At 48.5% G+C, this 25,928-nt stretch overlaps 2 protein-coding genes across 3 annotated transcripts in view; one reads left to right on the top strand and one right to left on the bottom strand.

Annotated features, from left to right (window-relative positions):
• The window catches only part of ATP6V1E2 (ATPase H+ transporting V1 subunit E2), a 147,175-nt gene that overhangs the window by 89,066 nt on the left and 32,181 nt on the right, over positions 1 to 25,928 (bottom strand). The window contains exon 2 of the transcript XR_015249236.1: positions 693 to 785. The gene's annotated coding sequence lies outside the window, so the exon portion shown is untranslated. The remainder of the gene's footprint in view (positions 1 to 692; positions 786 to 25,928) is intronic.
• On the top strand, positions 3,763 to 8,289 carry TMEM247 (transmembrane protein 247). Of its 2 annotated transcripts, none has more exons than XM_025932769.2 (3): positions 3,763 to 3,975; positions 4,648 to 4,986; positions 8,084 to 8,289. In XM_025932769.2, the coding sequence occupies exons 1-3, from the start codon at positions 3,859 to 3,861 to the stop codon at positions 8,270 to 8,272; spliced, it is 645 nt and encodes a 214-aa protein (XP_025788554.1). In that variant the 5' UTR covers positions 3,763 to 3,858; the 3' UTR covers positions 8,273 to 8,289. The 2 variants fall into 2 exon arrangements, with proteins under 2 accessions (XP_025788554.1, XP_086557305.1); XM_086701179.1 differs by lacking the exon at positions 8,084 to 8,289 and adding an exon at positions 6,643 to 6,770.

The raw sequence follows: 25,928 nt of genomic DNA, 5'->3' as shown, positions 1-25,928 counted from the left end.
TCCCACCCCACCCCACCCCCACACACACAGCTCCTGCTTACGGACAACCCTAGGCTGCTGTGCACTGTGTGTCCCTGCTCTCCCCAAGCTTCCACTTCACCTCGGGACTGAACCCGGCTGAGGCGCACTGACCACAGGCTCCCCAGTGGCTAGAATGAGAAGCGGTGCCCAGACAACCCAACTCATTCTGACTCTTGTCTTTGGAAAAGTCTACTAGGAAGTCATGAGCGACTAAGATAGTTAGGACAAACATAAGACGGAATACACGGTGAGAGGCCGTGCAGTCAGGGCCCTGGAGGGCCACTAGAAGCCACAGTTCCTGAAACGAGTTAGCTGAATACGCGGAAGCTATGAGGTAGGAAAAAAGTGGAGAATGCTGGTAAAAAGAGGACACAGAGAAGCAGAACCACCAGAATCAAAGCATTCTAACAGTGACCAGCTCAGCTGCTGAAGCCAACATGACAAGGCCCTGGTGAGGCCCCGTCATCCAAGTCCCTGTTGGGCTCCCGTATGATCCTGTCTCCCTCGCTCCCTCATGTGACTTCACCATACCCTGCCTTTCCCTGGGCACAGCGGAGGAGGAAAGACCCTCTTCGTGCTGCCAGGAGTGTGAAACCAGGCCAAGGCTTGTGAGACCCATATCCCCAGCTTCCTGCAGAGTCCCCTAAAGGACAGGTGTGTGAAGATCTTACCTCGGTGCAGGGGAAATGGGAGTCATAGATTCCATTTTGCTTTAGAATATACTGCTTTGCTGAAATTGATGCAGCTACATGGAGGTCAGCCTCCTGGGAAAAGGTCAGAGTGGAGAGGGGCAGAGAGCAGAAATGGAGAGGAAAATGGATAATAATTAGCAATTGAGATTTTGCTCATGCAGGTCCTTCCCTCTTGCCCAAATTCCACCCACCCTTCATGTCACCTCTTCCACTAAGCCCTCCCTAGCCGCTCCAACCATATTAGCATTGGTCTTCTTACTAACATGACTACATTGCCTTAAGGGCCCCAACTCTTCATCTTGCCCTCTAGCCATACCACATATGTTTTTTACCATACCTTTTACTGTATGTCTTTCCAGTTCTTCCCACTAAAAAGGCAGAGTACATGTCTCCCACCTTTGACTCCCACCTTTGCAGGTAGTGGGCAAACCACATGGGTTTGGCCATATGACCACCTTATATTATTGGCCAATGCCAATAGCTCAAGATGGAGGTGATGATGTGCCAGTTCCAAGGACCCTTGTGCTTCTTCCATTGCCATGAAACAAGCATGCACAGGCTAACCCACTGTTCCCAAGAAGAGGATGAGGGACATGTGGAAGCAAGTTGCCTTGGGCAAGCCCCCTGGTTGAGCCCAGCCTAGATCAGCCAATTCTTAGATGCCTGAGCTAAATGCATGTTTATTGTTTTATACCACTGAGATTCTATGGTTCTTTGATAGATAGCTAATACAACTACCCATAACCCTTATTATGCTTTTTAGTACTTGGTGATTTTTAAAAAATTTATTTGAGAGACAGAGAGAGAGCTGGGGAGGGGCAGAGAGAGAGAGAGAGAGAGAGAGAGAGAGAGAGAATCCCAAGCAGGCTCACACTGCTAGCATGGAGCCTGATATGGGGCTCGAACTCATGAACTACGAGATCATGACCTGAGCTGAAATCTAGAGTCAGACACTTAACTGACTGAGCCACCCAGGCACCCCAGTACTTGGTGACTTTTAACAACAGTTCATTATTTGGTCACACATAATTGTTTCTTTGGGTAGCTCTCTCCTAGTTAAGATCGCCAGATTTAGCAAATAAAACTGCAGGATCCCCAGTTAAATTTGAAGTTCAGAAAAACAAGTAATCATTTTTTAATATAAGGGTGTCCCATGTAATTTTTAGAACATATTGATACTAAAAACTATCTAAAATTCAAATTTAACTGGGCATCCTCTATTTATCTAGCAATCCTACTTCTAGTGCTTAAGGCAGTATCAACATCTTACACAATAATCTTGACATAGTTCTCCTGGTCACCATTAAAGTGCTGGGAGGGAAGAGCCATGGTTTTCAAACTGTAAGATTTGCAAGATGGCAGAACTTAAGCACTTTCTCCTCTCCAGTGACAAACCCACTATGATCATGGTGATGATGATGACCATTGCCTTAGCCCCTATAGAGGCAGGTAGCAGGCAAATATACTTTCTTGTCTTCATGTCAGTGCCACAGTGTAGGGAAGTGGCTAAATCTTACCCCCATTTCTAAATGAGTACACCGAGCAACAGACAGATAAAATAACTTTCCCTTGGACAACAGCTAGGGAGAGTAGTAAAGCTAAAACTCAAACACAATCCTTTCTCTTTCCATAATGCAATTTTGCCTCCAGCTACCAAAAATGCTTTTTGTCATTTTCACAAAACTGAAGAGGGCAAAGTACATTCCCCAGTCTCCCAGTTTCTTTGCTGGTCTCCCTCAATCCATTCTATGAATAATGGGAGTTGTACCAGTGTGCTAGGGCTCCCACGACAAAGTGCAAAGTCACTGGGTGACCTGAACAACAGAAATGTATTTTCTCACTTCTGGAGGCTGGAAGTCCAAGATCAAGGTGCCAGCAGAGCTGGTTCCTTCTGAAGGCTGTAAGGAAAGGGTCTGTTCCAGCCCTGTAGTGGCTAATTTTGTCTGCACCTGACTGGGCCATGGGATACCCAACTTCTCAGTGTGTGTGAGGGTATTTCTGGAAGAGATTAGCATTTAAATTGGAGGGCTGAGTAAAGCAGAAGGCCCTACCCACTGTGCATGGGCATCATCTCATCCTTTGAGGGCCTGAGTAGAAAAAAGTGGGAGAAAACTAAATTGGTTCTCTCTGCCTGAATGCTTGAGCTGAGACATCGGTCTTCTCCCGGCCATGGACTGGGACTGGAATTCACACCACCAGCTTTCCTGGAGGTCCCACTGGCAGCCAGCAGATCATGCCACTTCTTCACGTGAGCCAATTCCTTATAATAGATCATATATATGTATGGCCCCTATTGGTTCTGTTTCTCTGGAGAACACTGACTACTAACACAAGGCCTCTCTTCTTGGCTTGTAGATGGGCTTCTTCTCCCTTATGTTCACACCACCTTCCTTCTGTGCATGTCTGTGCCCAGATCTCCTCTTCATATAAGGACATCAGTCATACTGGATTAGAACCTACCCTAATGACCTCATGTTAACATAATCACTTCTTTAAAGGCCCTATCTCTAAATAAGGGCACATTCTAAGGAACTGAGGGGTAGGGCTTCAACATATGAATTTGGAGGGGAGACACAATTCAGCCTATAACAGGGTTTGTGGAGCCAACTGTAACTCATCCCAATACAGTCTGCTTTTAAAAGAGGGACCCTAGTGGGGGATGGGGGGCCGCCTGTGTGGCTCAGTCAGTTAGGCGTCTGACTCTTGATTTCGGCTCAAGTCACGATCTCATGGTTTGTGAGCTCGAGCCCTGCGTTGGGCTCTGTGATGAGCATGGAGCCTGTTTAGGATTCTCTCTCCCTCTCCCCTCCCCTCCTCAATCAATAGCCACACATACATACATACAAATAAAAGAGGGACCCAAGGGAAGACATTTCAAATGATGGAACTCTGTGTTTCAAGTGGTGGAATTCTAGTTTCTAAAGCAGTCCCTAGGGTGGCAAAGACTCATCCTGCAGTTCTTCATACTGGACCTCAAAGGTGTGTCACACCTTCTGCCAAAGGGGCCCTAGCAACTAATAGAATGTGGGTTATTATGAGGGCAGGGGATTGTGATGGTGGCCCAGCTGTGGAATCCAGCGAGACCAAATGTCAGCACCTCAAAAGATGTCCTTTGGCTGCAGTTGACAGCATTGTAGTTTTCTGGATGGCAGCAGAGGACAGGGAATCAGTGGAAGCCCGGGGAGCAGGAGAAAGCCGCCCAGCCTTCCCCAAGGTGGTGCCTGATGACCCCATGTCTGAAGGGAAGTCAAGGCCTTCTTTGGTAAGGGGGGGGGGTGCCTCATTTCACTGCCCCACCCTGTCCCTACACAGGGAGGACAGTGTTGAGGGAACACAGGATCGGAGCTAAGTGCTAGGGGTTCCCAGAGAGCTGCTAACAAGAGCAGGTGATGTGCACCCCACCCCCACAACTGGCCCCCAGCTGTCACCAGGGACCAGGTAGCCCTTGATGAGATTGTGAAGTCACTGGAAGCTGGCTTTGGTCTCTCCCATCTAGCGCCCCATTCAGGGCCCTTTCCTCCCTCTGTGACTGGGATCTGGCTCCCCCGTAGCCCTTTTTTGTTGGTCCTCTATGTGGAGGTTCCTCCCTCTGTAGCCCAGAGAGGACCGGGTGTATAACTGGCCTCAGAGTTACATAGAGTGGGGGGTGGGAAAGTTTCACCAGTGGTGATTGGAAAGTCATCAGGAAGTCAGACTTCTACCTCAACGCCCCAAGCCTCCCCCTGCAACTCCAGGGTGCCATTCCTTCCCGTCAGTGTGCCCTGTCCTTCCGTGTAACTCCAGGTAAGTGCACCTCTGGTTAGAACTCTAGATCCTTGCAGGTCATAGCCCTCTTTCACACGCCCCCGCCCACTGTGGCCTGGGGCTGTAGATGTGCTGTGGGGGAATGTGGGCGGCCCCAGGCCCCTGAATTGCCCCTTCGCTGCTGCTCCAGGAGGCTGAGTCCCCGAAGCCAGACTCTTCCTACCACTACCTGGAGGAGATGGAAGCTCGCGAGGACGGAGGCTGTCCAGGGCCGCCCAAGTCACTGTGCTCCAAGGCCGGTCCCACCGCCAAGGGCCAGGCGGGCGACGCACCCGAACTCGAAGAGCTGCCTCCGGCCCCGGCCACCCCCGGGACCCCGGGGACCGAGCGCAACGCCGAGATGGAGCTGGAGAAGGTGCGCATGGAGTTTGAGCTGACGCGGCTCAGGTACCTGCATGAGGAGAACGAGCGCCAGCGGCAGCACGAGGAGGTGATGGAGCAGTTGCAGCAGCAGGCCATGCCCCGCCTGGTAGGTGCCGGGAGGGTGGGGGCGCTGGCCAGAGGCCCTCAGGTCCCCCCCCCGCACCCCCCCCCCCCCGCCCGAGGGCTGGGGGCTGCCTGCATGGGGAGCCCGCCTGACCTGCTTCACCCCTGCACCCTGCCCCGGGGCCAGAGATGGGTTGCCGGCTGCTTTAGAGCTGCCCTGCTCGGCTGAGATCAACTCTTTAAGGAGAGTTGACCCTGACCCTGGAGGGGGCCCCAGAACCACCTGTCCACCCACCTGTGGGCAGCTTCCCTCCTCAGGGAAAAGTCTTCAACATCTTTTCACCACTCTCTATTCCTCTCTGCCTGTTGTGTAAGAGATGTGAGCCCTCCTGCAGTCTGGCCAGTGGATTTTGATAAAACCATCACCTTCCCCTTATCAGAGCTGCATTGGTTCTGTTCGCTCTGCCTTGTTGCCATCTAAGGCTTAGACGTCTTGTGGCAAGAAATGGGCCGCTCTCCCCTAACCTGTACTCAATGGGGATAAAAAAGCCTATTCTTGATTAAATGGGATGTGAAGGACTTAGCACTGTGTGATTGGGCCACCACAAGTCCTAAATTACACAAGACGCCATTGTTTAAAGCAGGTTGCCCAGGCTTTAAAATCAGACAGGATTGGTTAAAAATCTGTTTCTCCCGTGTATGAACTGCGTGGCGTTGGGCGAGTTACAAATCCTCCTTGAGCCTCGCTCTGCGCATCTGGAAAGCAGTACCTACCTCATAGGGTTGCCGTGAGAATTCAGTGATAGGCTGCATGTGAGGTGCTTTGCAATGAGCCTGGCAGATTAGGTAAGCGCTCAATAAATGTTAGCTATTACCGTTTTTATGCACTCACGCAATTCACTTCTTGACCCAAATGCAACAACTTACATTCATCCCTTGGCAATTTTATTGGGATGTAATGTATTAGCCATGCTTCCCAGCTCTGGGTCATCCTCAATTCTGAGAAACTTGCCTTCTGTCTTTATCCAAGTCATCACTGTAATTGTTGAGGAGGATATGACCTAAAGTAAATACCACTAAAAGATCTCCCTACAGGTTAGCAATGTTCCATTAATCACCACCCTTGCGTCACATTTTATCCAGCTCACATTTCTCTACCTTGTCCAGAAAAACTATCTTGAGACAGACACACCGTCAAACAGTTTCCCATAATTGTTATTACACTACCTATAGAATTTCCCTAATTGACGGGTCAATTTTTTTTCCCTAAGAAAATGAGATTGGTTTTGCATGATTTGTTTTCAATGAACACATGCTGGCTTTTAACAATTAATCATTTTTTTCTTGCTCACAAAATGCCTGCTTAATTATACACCGAATGGTTTTGCTAAGCCAAATGATGGAAGTGGGATCTGACCCACTGATGGAAGTGGGATCTCCAGAATCCCATCTTTTTTACTCCCTCTTTAAAGAAAAAATAGAACAAACATTTGCTTGTCTCTAAGATTCTGGCACATTCCTCAGATTTTTGATTTCTCACAGGTAAGTTCCATGTCCAGGCTTGGGGTTTTATTCTCAGTATCCTGGGATAAAATGTGTCCCGAGTTGGACACTGAAACTACTTAAAGCACCTGTGGTTAAGGTACTGTGCCTTTGCTCTATGCTTCCTTCTAACCATATTTGTTTTCCCTTTTTTTAGTTTGAAAAGCTTACTCTTGTTGGATGAGCTGAAACCCTGGGTGTATGGTCCTATCTGCTGTCTATCTTCTGCTCAAAAGATAGACCGTGGAAAGTGTTGTGAAAAGTCTAAAAGGTTTCACAAATGCATGTCTGGTTGTCAATATCATAATTACCACCCATCAGCATTTTAGACTGAAAGCATATGCTGGCTGCTTTGGGGCCGCTGGAAATCCATGGACCCAGAGCCATAGCAGGTCCATAGGTGCCCAGTAAGGCCCATGCAGCCACCCCTCCCTCTAGAACACTGGGTTTCTTCCTCTGCTCTTCAACCTGCCTTGCTATTCATTTTGGAAATGGCATTCCTGGAGTCATTTTCTGCCCCCTCGGGTTTATTTATTTGCCCTCGCATTGTATGTGGTTACTCCAACAATGGTGTGTCCGAAACTGCTGTCTTTCATAATCGTTTACGAAAGTATTTCACGTGTTGTGCATTTATTGACAGGTAGAGAGCTGACTTGATTTTTAAGCCCCTCCCCACTCTCTTTTTCTGGATGAATGGGTGGGTAGATCGATTTCATTGTATTGAAAAGTATCTCTGTCTGTTTCTAGCCAGCTTGGGGTATCACAGCTCCTGCCATCTGCCTGCTTACAAAAAAACATGGCATGATTTTAAAAGATATTTTAAAGAATAAACCATGGGTGATGGCTTCTTAACTACAGATCAAAATAGTTATATCAGCTTTTTTGCTGTACTTCGATGTTGATGCTTTCTACAGTTAAAATGGAGGCTTGTTGGATCTCAATTCTATAGATTCCAGAAATGAGCAGCAAGAACACAGGCAGAATCAGCCAGAACTAACTTGAGCTGCTTTCCTTCTCCTCAATACCGTGAGGGTTTAGGGAGGCTCTATCACCTGTCTCTCACCACCTATCCCCCAGGGAGACCCAACCTTAGACTGATAGACCACAGACTGACCCTGTGAGACATATGCCAGTACAAGAGGTCAGAAACAGTCACTTGCGCCCAAGGGACATCCTCTCATTGTGCCGCTGTCCAGAAAACAAGGCTGAGTGTCAGGGCAAACCATGCAGAGAACATTCCCAAGAACCCAGCATCCAGATCTGGGGACCTCAGAGTCAGAGAGAGACTGCCACCTGTGTGACTCAGCCACAGCACAGAACGCACAGAGAAGGGAAGGTGTCACCTGGAGCCTGGCTCAGGAAGGCTAAAGGCAGACTCAAGAAGTGAAAACCCATGAGTTCCTCCACGTGCCAGTGACCTGACTAGGAATGTTTCGGTTCTCGGTCCACTCTTCCTCTTGCGGTCTTGTGAGCGGGGAATGAGGAAGACAACCTGCCCCGGGTCCCATTCGGGAGGGGACAAGAGCAGGACTGACACACAGACCTGCCTGGCACCCGAGCCCAGTTTGGCCAGCTCCACTCTCTTCTTTCCCCCACAGTTCTCCGGAGGCCTCCAGGATCTCCTGCTCCCCCAGAACCAGTTTGCCATGTTCCTGTACTGCTTCATCTTTATACACATAATCTATGTCACCAAGGAGATGGTCTTCTTCCTCTTCTCCAAGCACTACCTGTTCTGCATCGTGGCCATTCTGCTCTGTTTGATTAAAACTTTATGGTCATACTTCTAGGTGCTTTCGCTCCCTCCATCACTGGGAACCTCCATGGGTAATTAGGACATGATCCAAGTCGGCCTGTGGCCTCCCTGCCTCCTCCTTCCCTCATACGAGCCTCCCTCCAATCAGAACTGGCTGTTAGGAAAGGCTCTGTTGTCAACCATTTACATATTAGTGTGAAGAAACGCGTTCAGGCCTCATTCTAAGCCTGGGTTCTCAGTGTGGTTGAGGATACTTTACGCCCTAAGAGGAGGACTTCAGAAGTTATCAAGCTAGGGAGGTTTCTAGAGGGAGAAGGGGTTTGGAAAGCCTTGTTAGAATCACAGGAATCATACTATGACCAGGCTGGTTCGAGATCCACCACATCTATTCATTTGCACAGATCTTCTCTGAGGTGGAGGATGCTGTGGTAGGCTCGGGGATAAGCCCCCCCAAAGATGTGCCTGTCCCAATCCTCAGAACCTGTGAATTCACCTTAACATAGTAAAAGAGGCTCTGGGATGTGATTAAAGGCCTCCCAATGGGGAGATAAGCCTGGACTATTCCACGGGTCCAACGTAATCACAAGGGTTTTGCAAGAGGGAGACAGGAGGGAGAGAGAGAAGGGGATGTGACCTCGGAGAAGTGGAGGTTGGAACGAGCCAAGGAATGCAAGCAGCCTTTAGAAACTAGAAGAAGCACAAAAATGAATTTTCTCTGAGAGCCGCCAGAAAGAACATAACTCTGCCAACCCATTTTAGACAGACCTGTAGACCGCCATAACTGTAAAGAGAATAAATCTGAGTTGCTTTAAGCCACTAAGTGGGTAGCACAGTGTTACAGCAGCAACACGGAACTAATACAGGAGCCAAGACTCCCCGAGCTCTTTCCAGCTCCGCACACATGTCAGGAGAGCAGCGCCAGGCCATGGGCAAGAGTTGGTTTAACACTGGGCATGAGCAGGACTGTACAGTCAGTCACGTAGGCGAAGACCCTACCCTCAGGCAACAGGCAGTTCAGAGAAAGCCTCTGAGGCCCCAGGGAGCCCAGGACAGGCCTGTCAGAATCTGATAGGCAAAGGCTATCCCTACCTCTGAGCAGTGCTTGCCTGGGTGAGACTTCGAGAGCATAGTCCCTGCCTGCTCCCAGGGGACTGGGGAAGGGAGGCTCTAATGCCTGACAGGGCCCAGAGCAAGTCCGCAGTGCTCATTAGTGAAAAGTAGGAGGAGAAAAAAAAAACAGGCCACACAGCTCAACCCTCAAATCCCAAACACACACACGCACACATATACACACACGCAGATGCATAGCAAATAAGCAGTTGTCCATAACAGTGACACACACAGTCCCCCCACCCCCAAATAAACAGGCAGCAGCAATGAAAAGGAGCCGACTTTGAACATTAGAGGGTCCAGAGTAGGCACAAAATGGGGTTCCCGGTATGTATGTAACAAAGAGTTCAACTCCCCCATCGCCAATACCCTACCCCCCCCCCCCCCCCCCCCCCGCCACACACACACACACACCACACTGCTAGCAGGCCATCAGCTGCTCTGACCCCACCAGCCTTGCCCGGAGAGGACTGGCACCTGGCTAAGGCACAGGAGGCCCTCAGGAAAATGCAGCAAACTGAACGAGGGTGGACACAGTTCTGTAATCAGTCAAGTCTGTCATAACCCCTCTTTTTCTGGGGCATAGATCTCAGCCTTGAGACGGACGAAAGAATACAGTTCTGTCTCCTCGGGCTCTGTGAGAGATACTCAGTGAAGACACATGAAAAAAAGAGCACTGCCCTGGGACTCGATGTCCGAACACATTATCGAGCCACGTGAGTCTGCAGTGACTCATCATTGCCCCCCCAGCTCGGGGCACCACTCCCATTCATAGTTGCATGCGCCGCGTATTTACCTGAAAGTAGGAAAACTCTCCTTTCTCGTTAAACTTCGAATGATAGGTGTCTTTGCTATGGGTCCTCTCTCACACTCATCTTATTTGATCTGGGGTGGAATTGAGGTAAGAGGAGAAGGAAATCAGGGTATCAAAAAGATTTAAGGTCCAGGTATTTGTTATAGCAGACGGAACTGGGAGTTTGTGAAAAATACCAAGTGCTGGGGTGCCTGGGTGGCTCAGTCGGTTGAGTGTCTGACTTCGGCTCAGGTCATGATCTCACAGTTTGAGTTCGAGCCCCGCATCGGGCTCCGTGCTGACAGCTCGGAGCCTGGAGCCTGCTTCGGATTCTGTGTCTTCCTCTCTCTCTGCCCCTCCCCTGCTCATGGTCTGTCTCTCTCTCTCTCTCAAAAATAAACATTTGAAAAAAAAAAAGAAAAATACCAAGTGCTAAAAGGCCATTTAGTTCTCTGCCCTGTTGCCAGGTAAATTGGACTTAAATACATCCATTTTCCTTGCAAATCTTCAGAGAAAGACTTAATTAACTCCCTCGAACAGTTAAGTTAGCATCCCATCCTTAGAAGGGGCATGAAATCTCCCTTCTATTCCTCGTCCTGTGACTGAAGACTGAAGCTGGTAGTGTTAGATCTGCCCTCTGGGAAAATGAGAACAGCTCATGGTCACTCCCCAAATGTGGTAAAGTTCTCCTGGTTCAAATTCAGAGCAGAAAATCAGAAGGGAGAGAGATGAACGTGGAGAGAGCTGTACAACATAGGAAGAAGGCACAGTCAAGGGGTTGCAAACAGACAACATCCAAGAATATCTCGAACACCTCCAACGTGCCGGGCACTTTGCTAAATGCTTTATGGAGACGCTCTTCAAACCCTGGAAGGGTTTACTATCTCCATTTCACAGATAAGGATACTGAGGCTCAGAGAGGTTAAATAACTTACCCGAAATCGTCTTAGATCTCAAGTCTGACTCCTAAACACGTGATCTTCCTACATGACTATGCTCCCATGATCCTGCCTTGAAGGATTTCACAGCCTTGCTGGCAGGATGAGGTTAACATACATGAAAATGTCGCACACAGACCTTAGTGATGAAGGAAATCAAAGGAGAGTTTCCTGGAACCCAGGGTGATAGGAAGACCTCTCAAAAGAGCAGCCCACAAGAGCAGGTAAGCCCGGGATAGGCAGAAAGGAAGAGAGGGAATTCACACAAACTAAGGTCAGGACGGGAGTGTATACACAGTGTACAGAAGAAAGAGAAGGCTCATTCTGCGCCAATAAATGGTGTGAAGGGTAAGAGGCCTAGAAAATTGATAGGAGGCCAAGTGTTATGGTCTTGAATGTTGGTCTGAGGAATATGAACTTAATCCCTTGGGAAACAGAGAATCCCTGAAGAGTGTAGTGTGAGATAGAAACCTCCCTCAAAAAAAAAAAAAAAAAAAGACTTCCTTTCCCCCTCTCTCCTGGGGACCATGTTCTTGCCTTGACCACGTGGAGGACTGCATTCAGCTGTAAAAGAAACTCAACCAAAGTGGCTTAACCATATAGTGACTTATGTTTCTCACATACTCAGAAGTCCCAGGTAAGACAGTCTGCGACTGGTGAAATTGCTCCAGGAAATCAGAGGGGACCCAGGCTGCTTTTTGCTCCACCACTTTTTGCTCCTTAGCACTCAGCTTTTATCCTCCTCACCCTATGGCCTTCAGCCCCATGATTATAAAATGGTTGCGGCCGCCCCAAGTACCACATCCACAACTCCAGTTCAGAAAAGAGAGGAAAGAAAAGGGGCAGCTTTTAAAAGCTTTCTAGAAAGACTCACCCAGAGACTTCTGTTTACATCTCATTGGTCAGACTGGGTCATGTGGCTGCTCTTAGCCGCATGTTTTCTGAGATGGGAAGTTTCTTACCTGTGCACCGTTGCAGCCTTGAACAAAATTAGGATTCTGGGGAGGGAGAATTAGTGTGGGGGAGGGAGAGATGGATATCGAAGAATCAAATAACTATGTCTAGCATAGCCTGCTTTCTTAGACCCAGCTTCCACTCCCAGCCCTGCGCCGGTCTTAGTGGGGTTGAGACATGGGTTGGGGGCACAGTTGTGGCCAGTCCGGGCCTGGAGCACTGCAGCACTACTGCCCTAAGGCGGCATTCACATACCACAGCAGGAAGGTCACAGACCTCTCCTCTGGACGGGAGGCTGGAGCAGCTCTGCCTTCATCTTCCTGACCTCTGCCTGAGGCCCCAAGGCCCTACACATCCAGGACAGCAGCCCTGGCTGGGGCCGGGGCACTAGACGGTACACCCCTCTGTGCTGAGTGCCCTCAGCACAGCTGCAAGATGCAAGTTTGCTCCTAGAGTCCCCCACCCCCCCGCAAGTCCCAGATTCCACAGAACTGAGCCCAGTGCCCCCATTCCCCGTCTCATCTCTCCGGTCAGTCCCCTCACCCCAAGCTGCCAAAGACTGAGGGTATGACAGGTCCTACGCCTTATAAAGGGCCACTCAGCTTTAGTCCAAACAATCAAACACTAATAGTTAACTTTCAGGCAGGCTTCTGGAGGGAAAGATAGAAGAATCTTTCCTGTTCCCCAGATGGAATCACACAAGTCGCTACCCCAAGCCCAAGGACAAAAGCAGAATCCTGAAGACAGCTGGAATCTGCAGGAGGGAAGAGGGAACAGGCTTGGTTCCAAAGGCCACTTCCTGGCCTCTCTTTTTCTAATCTCACTTGAGCAGGTGACTGCAAGCAAGCTGGTTAAGGTTTCTAGGCTTCATTTGGATGACCTGTAAATTACTGAAACTCTTAGTGAGGGAGAGAAAGGACCAAATCCTAGGGTCTGACTTCAGAATTCTGATTTAACTGAAACGATCTGGGTTCAGTCGCTTCAAAAGTGCTCCAGTTGATTGCAATGTGCAGCCGTATTGTAAAAGCCAACTCCTGGCTGCTCTACCTGTGATCTGAAGACCGGCAGCTTCAGCATTGCCTGGGGCATCGTAGAAATGCAGCATCCCAGCCCCAGCTGCCCAGACCCCACTGTTAACTGCTCCATTTGACAATATCCCCAGGGACTCTCAGGGGAAGTATTACTGTAGGTGATGCAATTCAATTCAATTCAACCTGTCCTCTGTTATGAAGATACTGCTCTTGGCCTGGAGGATCTTCCAGAAGGGGATGTGGAGGCAAGATGGGAAGGAGAAAGAGGACGACTGAGCCTGTAGCCCCTAGAAGTGCTGAGGGGGAGGGGGGCAGGCCACCAACATCTGGCACAGCCCAGGGTGGCCTTGTGTCCGCCCCTCCTCCCTCTGTGCCTTTTCATGAGCCCTGGCTCTGGGCTTCTGAGGAACCAAATGATTTATCCCAGCACTCAGGGATTTACCAGAAACTTCCGGAATCCCCCCAGGCCTGTCTCTGCCTCTGTCCCTTTTTTGATCTAGCTTCTACACGTGTAGCTTGGGAAAATCTTGCTAATATGCATTCATTCATTATTTAAAGGTTGCCACTGTTCCTTCAGGAAGGTTAAGCATGATTAAAAGATGGGATTTTTCCACAGGGCACAGCAGCAAAGCTAGGGCTCCCGCATTTTTTCAGCTGTTTTGGCCAAGCCTTGTTGCATAATTTAAAGTCTGTGACTTATTTAGATTTAATTAGCCAAAGGAGCAGCAGCTGAGGCTCACTAGTCAGTATTTATTAAGCGCCCTCAAAGGGTTTGGTAGCTCTTTAGAGCAAAGAGCAGGATCAGCTTTGGACTTGCAAATTACCCACCCTTAAGCAGGAGGGGGTCACAGATAGTGCCAGCAGGTAGCACTTTTGTTTCTCAAGGAGAACAAAGGGGTGGCATCAAGGAGCCTATGGTGAAGGGACAAATACTCCCATAAGGCCTTTTCCTCAGCGGTGAGTTGGTGGTCTTAGCTGTCACAAGCTGTAGTGACAGGTACGGATGATGGGGAGAGGAGGGGGAATGGATAATGCAGAGCTATACAAATGGGAGGTGCTAGTGAGAGAGGAGCAGGGAATGTGTCCTGACTGCCACCTGACTGGGAGAGCTAGGGGAAGTGGGGGGGACAGGCTCCCGATTTGTGGGGCCCAGCGTGAAAGGACAATGCCAGGTTCCTTGTTCAAAAGAGCCTGGAAACCAAGTGTACCCTCCACCCCCACAATGGCAGCGGTTCCCAAGCACAGCAGGGATCACAGCCCTGACAGTAAGCCCATGAGGCCAGACCTGGAGGTAGGTGAGGAGACTCTCAGGGTATAGAGGCTATGTCCCAGGCCACCCCATCAGCCAGAGGGAGGGGAGCGGGCTCTGTGCCTTTTGAAAAGGTGCGGGGACCCTGGGAGCAGACTTGGGAGGCTGAGTCTGGTGATCTGTGGGGAGGACAGGACTTCTCCCGGGCCACGTGGACCCCTTGTCCACCCACTGGCTCTAGAAGCAGAGTCTGGGCAGGAGGAAGCTCCAGGCTAGCAGCTGCTAATCACAGGACTCAAGAAACCTCAGGCTCTCCAAGTCTTCCTCCAGGGCATTTCCCCCTCTTGGCCTCTGCCCCTAGCCCCACTCAACTAATCATTTTTCTCTGGACTCAAAAATCCCAAAACAGGAGAAAAAAAAGCTCCATTTTTTACCCCTATGAGCCTCACTGTATCAAATGACACAGTCCTTTTCCCTCAAACTTTTCATCAAAGGAGCCATTGTAGGGTCCTGGTGCAGAGAGCAGGCATTGGAAGCCAGCCACCAGGAAGCCCTGGAGAAAGTGCTGAGAAAGGCGACCCTGGATGAGAAGGGGCGGGGGGGGGGGGGGGGGGGGGGGGGGGGCTCTCAAACACGGAGCAGCTCTTCTCCAATAACCCTGGCCAAGTTGCCAGAGCGGCTAATACCTAATACCTGGGGACTTAACAGTGCTTACCGAAAAAATGAACAATCCACTGAACAAAAGGCTGCAATAGGCAACCTGAGACAAGCTGGGAGAGCTAAAGCATTGTGTGAAGGCGTCTGGAGAGGGGGGCACACACTTACTCAATACCCACTGTGCATTCTGCCCTGTCCAGTGTGCTCTGTGTCTATTTCATCCGAGGCCACTCCCCAGGGAGCACTATTCCCATCCCCACTCTGCATATGGGAAAACTCACTCAGGGAGGTTCAGGATTTGCCTGAGCTTACTCAGCCAGAAGGTGGCAGAGACCAAGTGTGGCAAGGAGAAGGAGCTAAAAATTGATTTAAAAAGAGCAAATCTATGTCTTGCCCATTTGGGTTTGTGGATGAAGATTCAGAGCTTATTTGATAACATATATGAAGAGTACTGTGTATTTCCAATCATCTTGCGCAGACCCACTGGTTCCCTCCAAATATGTATATCTAGGGGTAGCAGCTTCAAAGCTATTGGCTTAAAAAGCTACCTTTCTGTTCTACCCAGTGTCTCCTTTCCTCCCACCAAAGGCTGTGGAGGGAACTGTCTTTCTTTGAGAGGGGACGAGGATGTAAGTCCTCACTCACTGGCCCACCTGTTCCACACATATCCACCATTTTCTTGGGAGGGGAGTGGGAGATCCGCACTCAAAGCCCTGGAGAGCCGCCTCTGGACCCCACCCAACATCCTCTACTGGATCCCTCAAATCACGTGAGAGTCTGTAGCTGGCCTGGGAGTGTTCCCTCTTGAATCAGCCATGCCTGGCTCTGTTAAGAACAGGGTACCATCGGGGCGCCTGGGTGGCGCAGTCGGTTAAGCGTCCGACTTCAGCCAGGTCACGATCTCGCGGCCCGTGAGTTCGAGCCCCGCGTCGGGCTCTGGGCTGATGGCTCAGAGCCTGGAGCCTGTTTCCGATTCTGTGTCTCCCTCTCTCTCTGCCCCTCCCCCGTTCATGCTCTGTCTCTCTCTGTCCCAAAAATAAATAAACGTTGAAAAAAAAAATTTAAAAAAAAAAAAAAAAAAAAAAAAAAAAGAACAGGGTACCATGACAGGTGTGTAAAAGAAGAGGGAGGTGGTCAGACCCAGAGAGGAATCTTAGGGTTTACTCTCACTGACTTTCACTTCTGGGTGATTTCTATATCCTCACAAACACAAAGCACCTGCCACAACTCTCCCACCCAGCCCACATCAGAACTTGCCTGAGTGGGTTCCTAGAAAATGATGAGCTTTGACTGGAAGACCCTGGAAACACAGCAAAGTGTAGAAAGCTGATATCAGGCTACCTTCAGAGGAACTCCGGATAACTGCCCTAAGCAAACCACACAGTGCAGAACAATCCTGATTCTCAAAACAAATCAGCTAGGGCAGGAATCAAAAGCTGGGGTGCCCAGAGGGCCCAGGTGGAGCAGGCAAAACAGGGAAATTGGTCAGATGTGTGGCTAACAGGAAATGATGAGCCAGTGCAACTGAGGCAGCCCCTACTCCCCTCCCCCCACCCCCATTTTCACCATGTAAAGATGCTGGGTCCCTGTCCAGGTCAAGAGCAGCCAGGAATCCAGTCTTTTTTTTTTTTTTTTTTAATGTAATACCTGCTGATTTTGAACTGTTGGTTTGTGTTTTTTTGTTTTGTTTTGCTTGTCATCCTATGGACCTAACAAAAGTCTGTGGGCCAGGCCCACTGGCTCACAATCTCTGAACTTGAGATGTGATTTCCCTTATGATACAGTCTCTGTTTCACTCAGAGACCTGCTGGGGGATTTCTTGAAACAGAAAGCTTTCCTAGTACAAAAATAGAATGTGATTCACTCCAGCAGTGTTGAAGCACGGAAGCAGCAGTAAGGGATCCTTCTCCACAACTGCCTCACCTTGAGGTGTTTCAAGAGACAGATCTCTTAATGCATTTCAAATCCAGTTAGAGTGGCAAAAATCTAATTTCCATACAACTTCTTGAAGGAAGATGGGAATTTGGCTCAAGCCTGGATCAGGATTAAAGCAGGGGCAGGGCAGGGGCCTGGAAGCAGGTAAATGAGACAGGAGAGTGTATTGGGGGTGGAGGGCTAGGCTGGGTACCAGGCTGAGTGATGTGGAAGGAGGCTGGCAAAGGCTCTGTGAGGTTGGTCAGACAGAGTGGTGGGGCCTGGGGACCAGAGCCAGCCAGAGAGGGGACGAGGATGAGGGAGCATCATTAGTTGTCATGGTGACAGAGGAATAAGGAAAGGGGGAGAAAGAGTGAGGGGGATCTGAGAGAAGAGCTATGTTGTGCTGCTGCCTACAACCAGCTCTCTCCTCTCCACCCAGGCTCCTTGTCTGTGACTCTCCTCTGGTCCCTCCCCCACCTGATTCTGCTCATCACTGGCACAGATAAATTACTATGAAATTACATCCAGGACATTTAGATTCGAAACATGGGGAGGATGGACCAGTATCTACTTACTGTGCCCCTGGGTCTCCAAAAGGCCTCTTGAATTAACAATAGGTTCTCCATTGTCCTGCCATAAAGCCTATAATTCCACCAACAGGGCAAAATTTCTTGGATAAGGATTTGTTCATGTTCAATTACAAACCCTCATAGGAAGGCTAACATCCTGGATATCAATTTCTAGAATCTCATAAGGGATTAGTCTATCACATGGAGCAGGGGTTTCCACTTCAGCCTAGGCATGTCTACCAGTAGGTTCAGACATATTTGAACATGTATGATAAACTCATGTGGCCGACCCCAGATAGGCCAGTTCATAGGATGGTTTCCAGTGATATCTGCTGTGCATATCCAGCATTTATTTCCCCTTTATTTTCTTTTGGAGCGTTCCCTATTCCCTAAGCTTAGTCCATGAGGTACAGGTGAACTGATTTCCAATCAAGGGTGGGCCTAAGACCCAGACCAGCCAATCAGAGCTTTCCACCTCCTGCTCCAAATGATTAGTTCATGTGTGGACACATGACCCAAGCCTGACCAAGGAGTCTCAAACCTGGGACTTTTGCTAGAGGTCCTGGGAAGATAAGCTCTGAGCGAGTAGACCGTATGTCCAGAGCAGCTGGTGGCCATCTTGTTCCATTAGGGGAAAGCCCGCCTGAGAATAAAGACTACAAAGAGAAGAGTAGAGCCAAGAAGAGATAAGGAGACACTGACAGGGAGACAGGTGGGAGGGAGGAGGAGGAGAGAGAATAAAGTGAGTCCTTGTTGGCATGATTTGAGCCCCTAGATCTTCCAAAAATGAGAAACATCCCTAACCTTTTCAGTTGCTTTTAACATTGATTTGAATTGGGTGTCTGTCACTTGGAGCCAAGTGTTTTGAGTCATGTAAAGGCTTTCCCGTTTGGCTAAATAAAGGAGGATTGTATGAGTTGGAAATATGGCAACTCTTGCCAGCCTGTCCTGTGGAGAAAGATGTGGAGATTAACCTAAACCAGGGAGTCTAGGAGACGTGGAGAGAGGTGGAATTCTCATGTGTGCAACCTCAGCAGGAAAGGGAGACATCTCCCCACTTCTTGAGGGAAGACAGCCCTGCTCTGGCACTATGAGGGGTTGAGGGACTGGTGACAGGGCCAGGGGAAATGGCTGCAGAGCCTCACTGTGAGGGGACCTCCTGGGGGAAGCTCCCTCCACCCACCCCCCACCCACCGGGCAAGCATAGGCTGTGCACTACCAACATACAGAGCCCTCACAAGAGGATCCAGGAAAAGACTGAAAGGTCTGGAGCAACCCAAATGTCCATCAACTGGTGGGTGGATAACTAAAACATGGGATATCTGTAAAATGGAATATTATCTGGTGACAAAAGGAATAAAGCACTAACACATGGTATGACATGAATGAACCTTGAAAATACTATGCTAAGTGAAAGAAGCCAATCACCAAGGACCACATGTTGTATGATTCCATGTATATGAAATGTCCAGAATAGGCAAATCTATAGGAAGAAAGCAGCTTAGGGTTGGGGGAATAAGGGAATTAGGGTGAGATGCAGGGTCTCTTTTGGGGTGATGAAATGTTCCAAAATTGATTGTGGCGATGGTTACCCAACTCTGAATATACAAAAAACCATTGAATTCTACACTTTAAGTGGGTGAATTGTATGGTATATGAATTATATCTCGATAAAGCTGTTACCCAAAAAAGGTCTTGAAATTCCTATCCAGTCAGTGTATGGTGGGGGTGAGAGTGGGGAGGGGGGCAGCCTCCAGAAGGCCCAGGGCACATCTTGCAGCTGCTGCTACCTGGGGAGTCATTTCTTCCCTTAGACCCAAAGTGCTCTGGGCTGGCACCTTAAGAAGGCTCCACTCTGGCTCATCCCTCCCCCTGGGGTAAGGAGCCTGTGGGGTCGAGTGGACATATCCACCACACTCACACCTTAGACCTAGACCATAACCTGGGTATACAGGACCCAGAAATTCCTTGCCCAAAAGGTCCCAAACCTTTTTTTAGATCCTGCAGTCCTGTGCCCCAGGTCCATCTTCCCAGGGTAGACTGAATTGGGGGTAAGCATACAAGGGGTATGATTAGAATGTGGATACATAGGCTGGAATGCCCATATCAGGCCCCTCAAATGGTGAGACAAGCTAGGAGTGAGAAGAGAAGTGGCACAGGCCATGGGCCATGAGTAGGGGGTTGGGGGTCCTGTTCCAGTATGGTGATCTGAGGAGTCTGAGAATTCTCAACTCAAACTTGATCTTCCAGCTCAGGATGAAGACATATTTTTCAAGATAAGAGTTTTGAACATTTAACAATTGTTGGCTTGCTTTACTGTTGTAAGATATTTAAATATATAGTTTGTGTACCTGCATTTGTCCTCTGGCACTGGACCCCACAAATAGAAAGATCTGGCCTGCTGGGAGATGCTACGTTTAAGGGGAAAAAAATCTTTTAGAGCCTTTCTTTCTCATGAATCCTGGTGTGGGGTATTCCCAGACTGCATTTATCAATTTGGGAGACACAGTTGATAGATCCCTTGCTCCAGGCTGAAGAGAAAGCTGACGTGTGGCTGCCTACAACCTGGAAATTTAAAGTCGCCTCTCAACGTCTTTCACCTGAGCTTACGGCTCAGGCCCTTAGTAAGGTGCAGTCGGAAGCTGGGGAGGCTCCGTGAGCCATACTGAGGACTCCCGTGTCCGTCTGGCTCTCTTTCTTTTTTTGTTTTTGTTCTTGATTTTTAAGATATGATGTAATAGGGTTCCAGCAAGGAATAATAGCAGAAGCTCACGAGAAACATCAGAGGGCAGGGCTGGGGCAGGCCAGAGAGTATTCATTCATCTTTTTTCTATATCTTTCTGATGGCTGAAAACCCTGGGGGATCCTATGTGAATGCCCTTGAGGTTGGACCTGCAAAGATATATGGTTCTGTCCTCCAAGAAGAAGCCACCTGGTTGAGGAAATAACACTGACACTAAAATCACTAAAACAATATCAAAATACCAACAATATAATTTAGGGTGTGACACGAAGTGTTCTCAAGACTAGAGATCATCTTGTCCAGAGTTTCTCCTGGCCACTGTTGACATTTTGAGCCAGATAATTCTTCGCTTGCTGGGGGGGGGGGGGTCAGAGGTAGGGAGCTGTCCAGCCCATTGTAGGTTATTTAAGAGCATCACTGGCCTCTACCCACTAGATGCCAGTAACAGGCTCCCCATTTTAGTTGTGACAGCAATAAATGTCTTCAGACCTCACCAAACATCCCCTGGGGGAGGGGGGAGGGTCAAAATTGTCCCCAGTTGAGAACTACTGCTCTAATGTAAATCCTGGCCCATCGTCTCCGTCTCCCCCGTAGGATTAACTTCAGTCTATAGACTGAAGACATCACAGGAAGCCAGAGGAGGGGGAGATGAGAGTGGGCCAGAGGAGCTTGGCTCTAGGAGGAGGAAGTGGCATCTGAACTGGGCCACAAACGAATGGGGAGGATTCCAGGTAGGGGAAACAGTGTGCTCAGAGGCAAGAGCGTACACCACATGGCCATGCAGGTGTGTGTGCAATGCCCAAAGTGCCCAGCTGAGGGGACAAGTGGGAGGTGAAATGCAGCCCACCCTCCCCCAGCCAAGCCAGGCCCCTGGGCACCGGGCTGTGTCAGCCCAGAGGAAAGGGAGCCTTTTTCCTCGTACAAAGGTATCTTGTGTTCCCCACCTCATAGGCTCACGATGCTGGATCTGTCCAGAGGGGGCCCTTTTTCTAATGACACACAAGCGCCACAGAGGCCAGCCAAGGCCCTGCAAACGAGCATGCCTTGGGATGGAGAGGAGAGGCAAGCCAGTGAAGTAGCCCCCACTCCATCAGGGGCTCTAGTTTTCTCTGGCCCTGGTTGGCCACTGCACTTCTCCACTCTGGTCTGTGGGGACCCCGCCCTGCCCTGCAGGGGCTCTGCATGGAAGAATGACCAGAAGTTCTTTCAAGAGCTCAAAGTAGGCTGAACCCAAAGGAGAAGGAAAGCTCTGAGAGAAGAGCCTGGACCTGGAGTCAGACCGCAGCCAGTGTGTGGGTTGGGATCACTGCCGCTGCCACCCCTCCGTGGAAAGGCCCTGCAGTTAGGCAACCACTCCTCAGGGAGGAACCTCTGCCCACAAGTACCTCCCCTCCTACAAAGAGACATTCAGAACCTCCAGAAACCCCTTGCCCCATCACTTCCCTTTCTCTGCCCATCCAGCCAGCAGTGGGCCAGGAGAAACCAGGGTTCAGTGCTCTTGGAGGTACACGAAGATGGTCACAGGGCACATATTTTGGCGTGGGTCATTGTAAGAGCCTCACAGGGTGAGCCTTCAGCTTCCACACACTCCTCCCCCTCGGGTGTGCTGCCTGGGCGCATGGAGGTCACTGAGGTCACGGTCCAGGGATGCTGCTGGTTCCCCTCCCACTTCCCATTTCATAATCACCCTTCTGCCACTTCTCAAAAGAAAGGCATTCTTCTCACCCATCCCAAATGTTACCATGGTGCACTGACTTGGGGAAAAAATGGATGGTGCAAGGAAGCTTCAATCTGAATCCTGGTATCCGTGTTGAGGAAAGGAATGACTAATGACTAGGTAAATCAACAAAGAGCTTCCAATTCTCTGCTTTCATTCAAAGCGAAGGAGAATCTCTTCTCATTGTCAGCTGATAGATTTTCAATGACCCACCCACATGATCTTTGACATATAACTCAAAAGGAATTTATAAAATTGATTGACATTGCTGTAACAAAACTCCTTATATTTCTTTGTACTTCTGTGAAAAGGTTTCTGAGGTCAGCACTTGCATCTATTAAAACACACACACACACACACACACACACACACACACACACACACACAAATAGAATTACTGCTGAACCCTGACTTCATCTAGCAATGAGTAATATTCATCCATGGATATATGAACTAATTGGGGCAGGAAAAAAAGCTTCATCTCTTTAAGAAATGTATTTCCAATTAAGCTTTTTTTATGCTTCCTTAGAATCTATTAAAATTCCTAATAGCATTTGTTTTGATTAATTGTTCACTAGTTGTCATGGTGCAAACCCAGATAGAATATTCTCTAATATTTAGAATCTATGGTCACAGGAAATTTAAAAAATTAATTCATTTTATATACATAGTTTTAGGAGAGAAGTATGATAAGGTGATACATAAAAGTCATTCAATCATAAAAATATAGGAGGATAAAATTCTGGAGGGGAAGTAGAATGAAAATATAAACTCAAAGAAAAAAAGAAAGGTGACATTTTCCCTACTGTTAAGAACTTCACAAATTCTTTTAAAAGGATGGTGGTGGATAGTCAATCACTATAGTATTTCATTTGGAGATATTTTTCAGAGTTCTAAGATAGTTTTATTTTTTAGTGCACACACCGGAGAGCACACCTTATGTAACTATACCATGGAAAAAAAAATTGAATGTTTGCTCCCACAAATGTGCAAGGGGTGGTACCTAGATTTTCACAATCCTTTTAGGAGTCTGCCAGAAAAACCTTTAGAGCCCCCACGGGCCCCCAAGCGTGGCTCTTGCTGGCAAAGAATGGGTGCCTAGAATGAATGAAAACCAACAAGTTTGAATATGCTCCTAAATCCTGGGGGACTTGAGGGCACCCTCAAAGCTGGGGGGCTCTCTCCCTGGTGCTCCGTTAGTGGGAAATGGACCAAGGCCATCTCCCTTCATCCAATCAATACTTCCCTCCTGTCTTTTTTGTTTTGTTTTGTTTTTTAAGCGTTCCTCTAAAATCTCAGTCTCTCCACTACAGATGTCCTGTCAGGTCGGTGAGAGCTCTCTCCTGGTTTGCCCCCGCTGCCTCCACCCCTCCTTTCCTCCAGGAGCTCGGAACCCCCAGAGCTGCCCCCCGGAACCCACGCCCACGCTGGCTGGGCACCCCGGGCGCGCGCGTGCCACCCGCTGCTTGCTCCAGGTCTCCGTGACTCTGGGCTCGTCCTCACTCCCAGCTCCGCCGTGAGTTTTCTCATCTGGGTCTCCAGTAACATGGGGATAAAAAGAACTAAGCGAGATGAAATGTGTACCTCCCCTGCCACCGAGACTTGCCTGCACCCAGAACTGGGCATCCAGTTGCTTTCAGCTAATCGTGGGGTGACAGCTTGTCACTGACCAACGATTACAGAAGGGCTTCCTAGCGTGCCTCTTCTTCGCGCCCAGGGAACCAAGGAGGGTTCCCAAATCCTCCAGGGCTCGTTTAGGTAACCCGCCAAGTAGGGGTGATGAGAACGCCGTCCCCTTCCCGCCACCGGTGGGCGCGGGGAGCTATGAGGTCATGCTCAGGTCACGTGACCGCCGCCGTTTCTATCTCTTTGGTACTCTTACAAGGACCGCCGGGGCGTGTGACTTTCAAAAGGGTTATCTCTCCCTCCTCCCTCTCGCTAGCGCTGGCCCCTTTCACACCAAGGGACCGTGTCAAAAGTCTAGGATCCTGAATGGTATGGCTTCAAATGCTAGGATTTAAGGACTGGGGAAGAAATAAAGGAGGGGAGTAGGAAAAAAGAATCCAAGACTGCACTTCTTGCTGCTGCAGTTTGAAAACCAGGCTTAAGCCCTGTTCTTTAAAATCTTTTATGCCAAAGCAATTTGACATAGGTAGTAAAGAGATGTTTAAAAATCATCGTACTCTTAACCCATTAATTCCAGTTCTAGGATGCTTGTCTAAGGAAATAATCTAAACTGGGCAAAGGTTTAGGTACACAAAAATCGCTGACTTGTTATAGAAACTAAAAAATGTGTATGATGAACTTGAATAGATTAGAGTATAAAAGAATAATAATCAGGCAGGTGTTTAAATGGTGATTTTCAAGAATTTTTCATGACATGGAAAATGCACGAAAAAAATGACCATAAGGAATATTTGTTGCACTTACACGTGCCAGATGTTCCTGCCAAATGATGTGTATAGATAGATTCTTACAACCATAGGAGACAGATTCTATTATTATCTTTCTTCTAAAAACTGTCCTCCAGGAGGAACTTATGTAAGGTTGACTAGCAAATAAAGGGTGAGACTTGAGGCTTAGAGTTTATCCAAAGGGCTAAGTGGCAGAAACAGGATTTGAACTCAGGGAATCTGAACCCAGGGTCCAGCCTCTTAACTCCCATGCTCTTAACTACCTTCCACAGTAGTAAGAAATCAGGATGAAACACTGCACATGCACCAATAGATCACACATGTACACACATGTGCCCCCCCACCCCCACAAGCTATGCATAGAAAAATAATGGAAGGACAGACTCCACATTTTCACAATGCTATCTCTCGGTGGTACAATTACCTGTGATTTAAATTTCTTTATACTACTCTGGATCTTTAAATTTTTCTACAATGTGTATATTAATTTGACAAGTAGACAAAATGTTACATACAGATTGATTCTACTAAAAAGCCGTGTGCTAATTGCAGCATCATTTATTATAATGAAAACTCAAGGTAACTCAAATGTCAATTACTGTTTGAATAGATACAATCAATTATAAAACATACTAGGTGCAATAATTTGCAGGCATTGAAGGTGAAGTTTACACAGACCAAATGATTCCACATGGGAGGTGCAAAATGGTAGGCATATCATGCATAATTATTTGAAATATCATTGTGAAATCTGAAAATAAAAAAAATCACTATCAGGATGGTAAAATTATATATGATTTATAGAACGTTTTTGACTTCCATAATGTTTTTCTATTTCTTGTATAATAAAATTTTCAGGGGCACCTGGGTGGCTCAGTCGGTTGAGTGTCTGACTTCGGCTCAGGTCATAATCTCACGTTTGTGAGTTTGAGCCCCACGTCGGGCTCTGTGCTGACAGCTCAGAGCCTGGAGCCTGCTTAGGATTCTGTCTCCCTCCCTCTCTGCCCCTCCCCTGCTCACTCTCTCTCTCTCTCTCTCTCTCTCTCTCTCTCTGTCAAAATGAAATAAACATTAAAAACAAAAGTAAATTAAAAAATTTTTCATTGGGTTAAGGCTCATTTATCAAAATTAGCATGGATCACATGGACATCTCTTTTGCCTTTCTGTTTTATTGCATTTCATTGCCAAAACACCCCAATGAGAATAGGCATTTCCCCCCTTTCTACTGTTAGGAAAATTAGGGCATAGAGAAGGTGAGTTACTTTGCTAACCTAGCAAATGAATGGAACTAGAACCCAGGCCTGTAATCTCCCTCCCGAGGGCTCTGGCCTATAAACAACATGGATTCTTTTGTGTAAGGACTGCATAGTGTTGCCTAGAGAATAGAAATCACTATTATTAAGACCCCAAACTGAGATCCAAATCTGGATTCTCTCCAATGGGTGAGAGCCTGGAGGCAGGAAACATGCCCTGTTGATGTTCTGTGCATCCAGAGTGGGGCTGCCTAGGGCCTAAGGCTTTCTCCCACCACTCTCCAAACCCCTGCACCCACACCTCCACCCACACCCAGCCAGCCTTGGCCCCATATGCAGACTCCT

This window comes from Puma concolor, chromosome A3 (genome assembly GCF_028749965.1).
Source record: "Puma concolor isolate L17-30 chromosome A3, mPumCon1.1.hap2, whole genome shotgun sequence".
NCBI lineage: Eukaryota > Metazoa > Chordata > Mammalia > Carnivora > Felidae > Puma > Puma concolor.
Note: the sequence above shows the minus strand (reverse complement) of the source record. Positions and strands in the feature narration are given on the sequence as shown.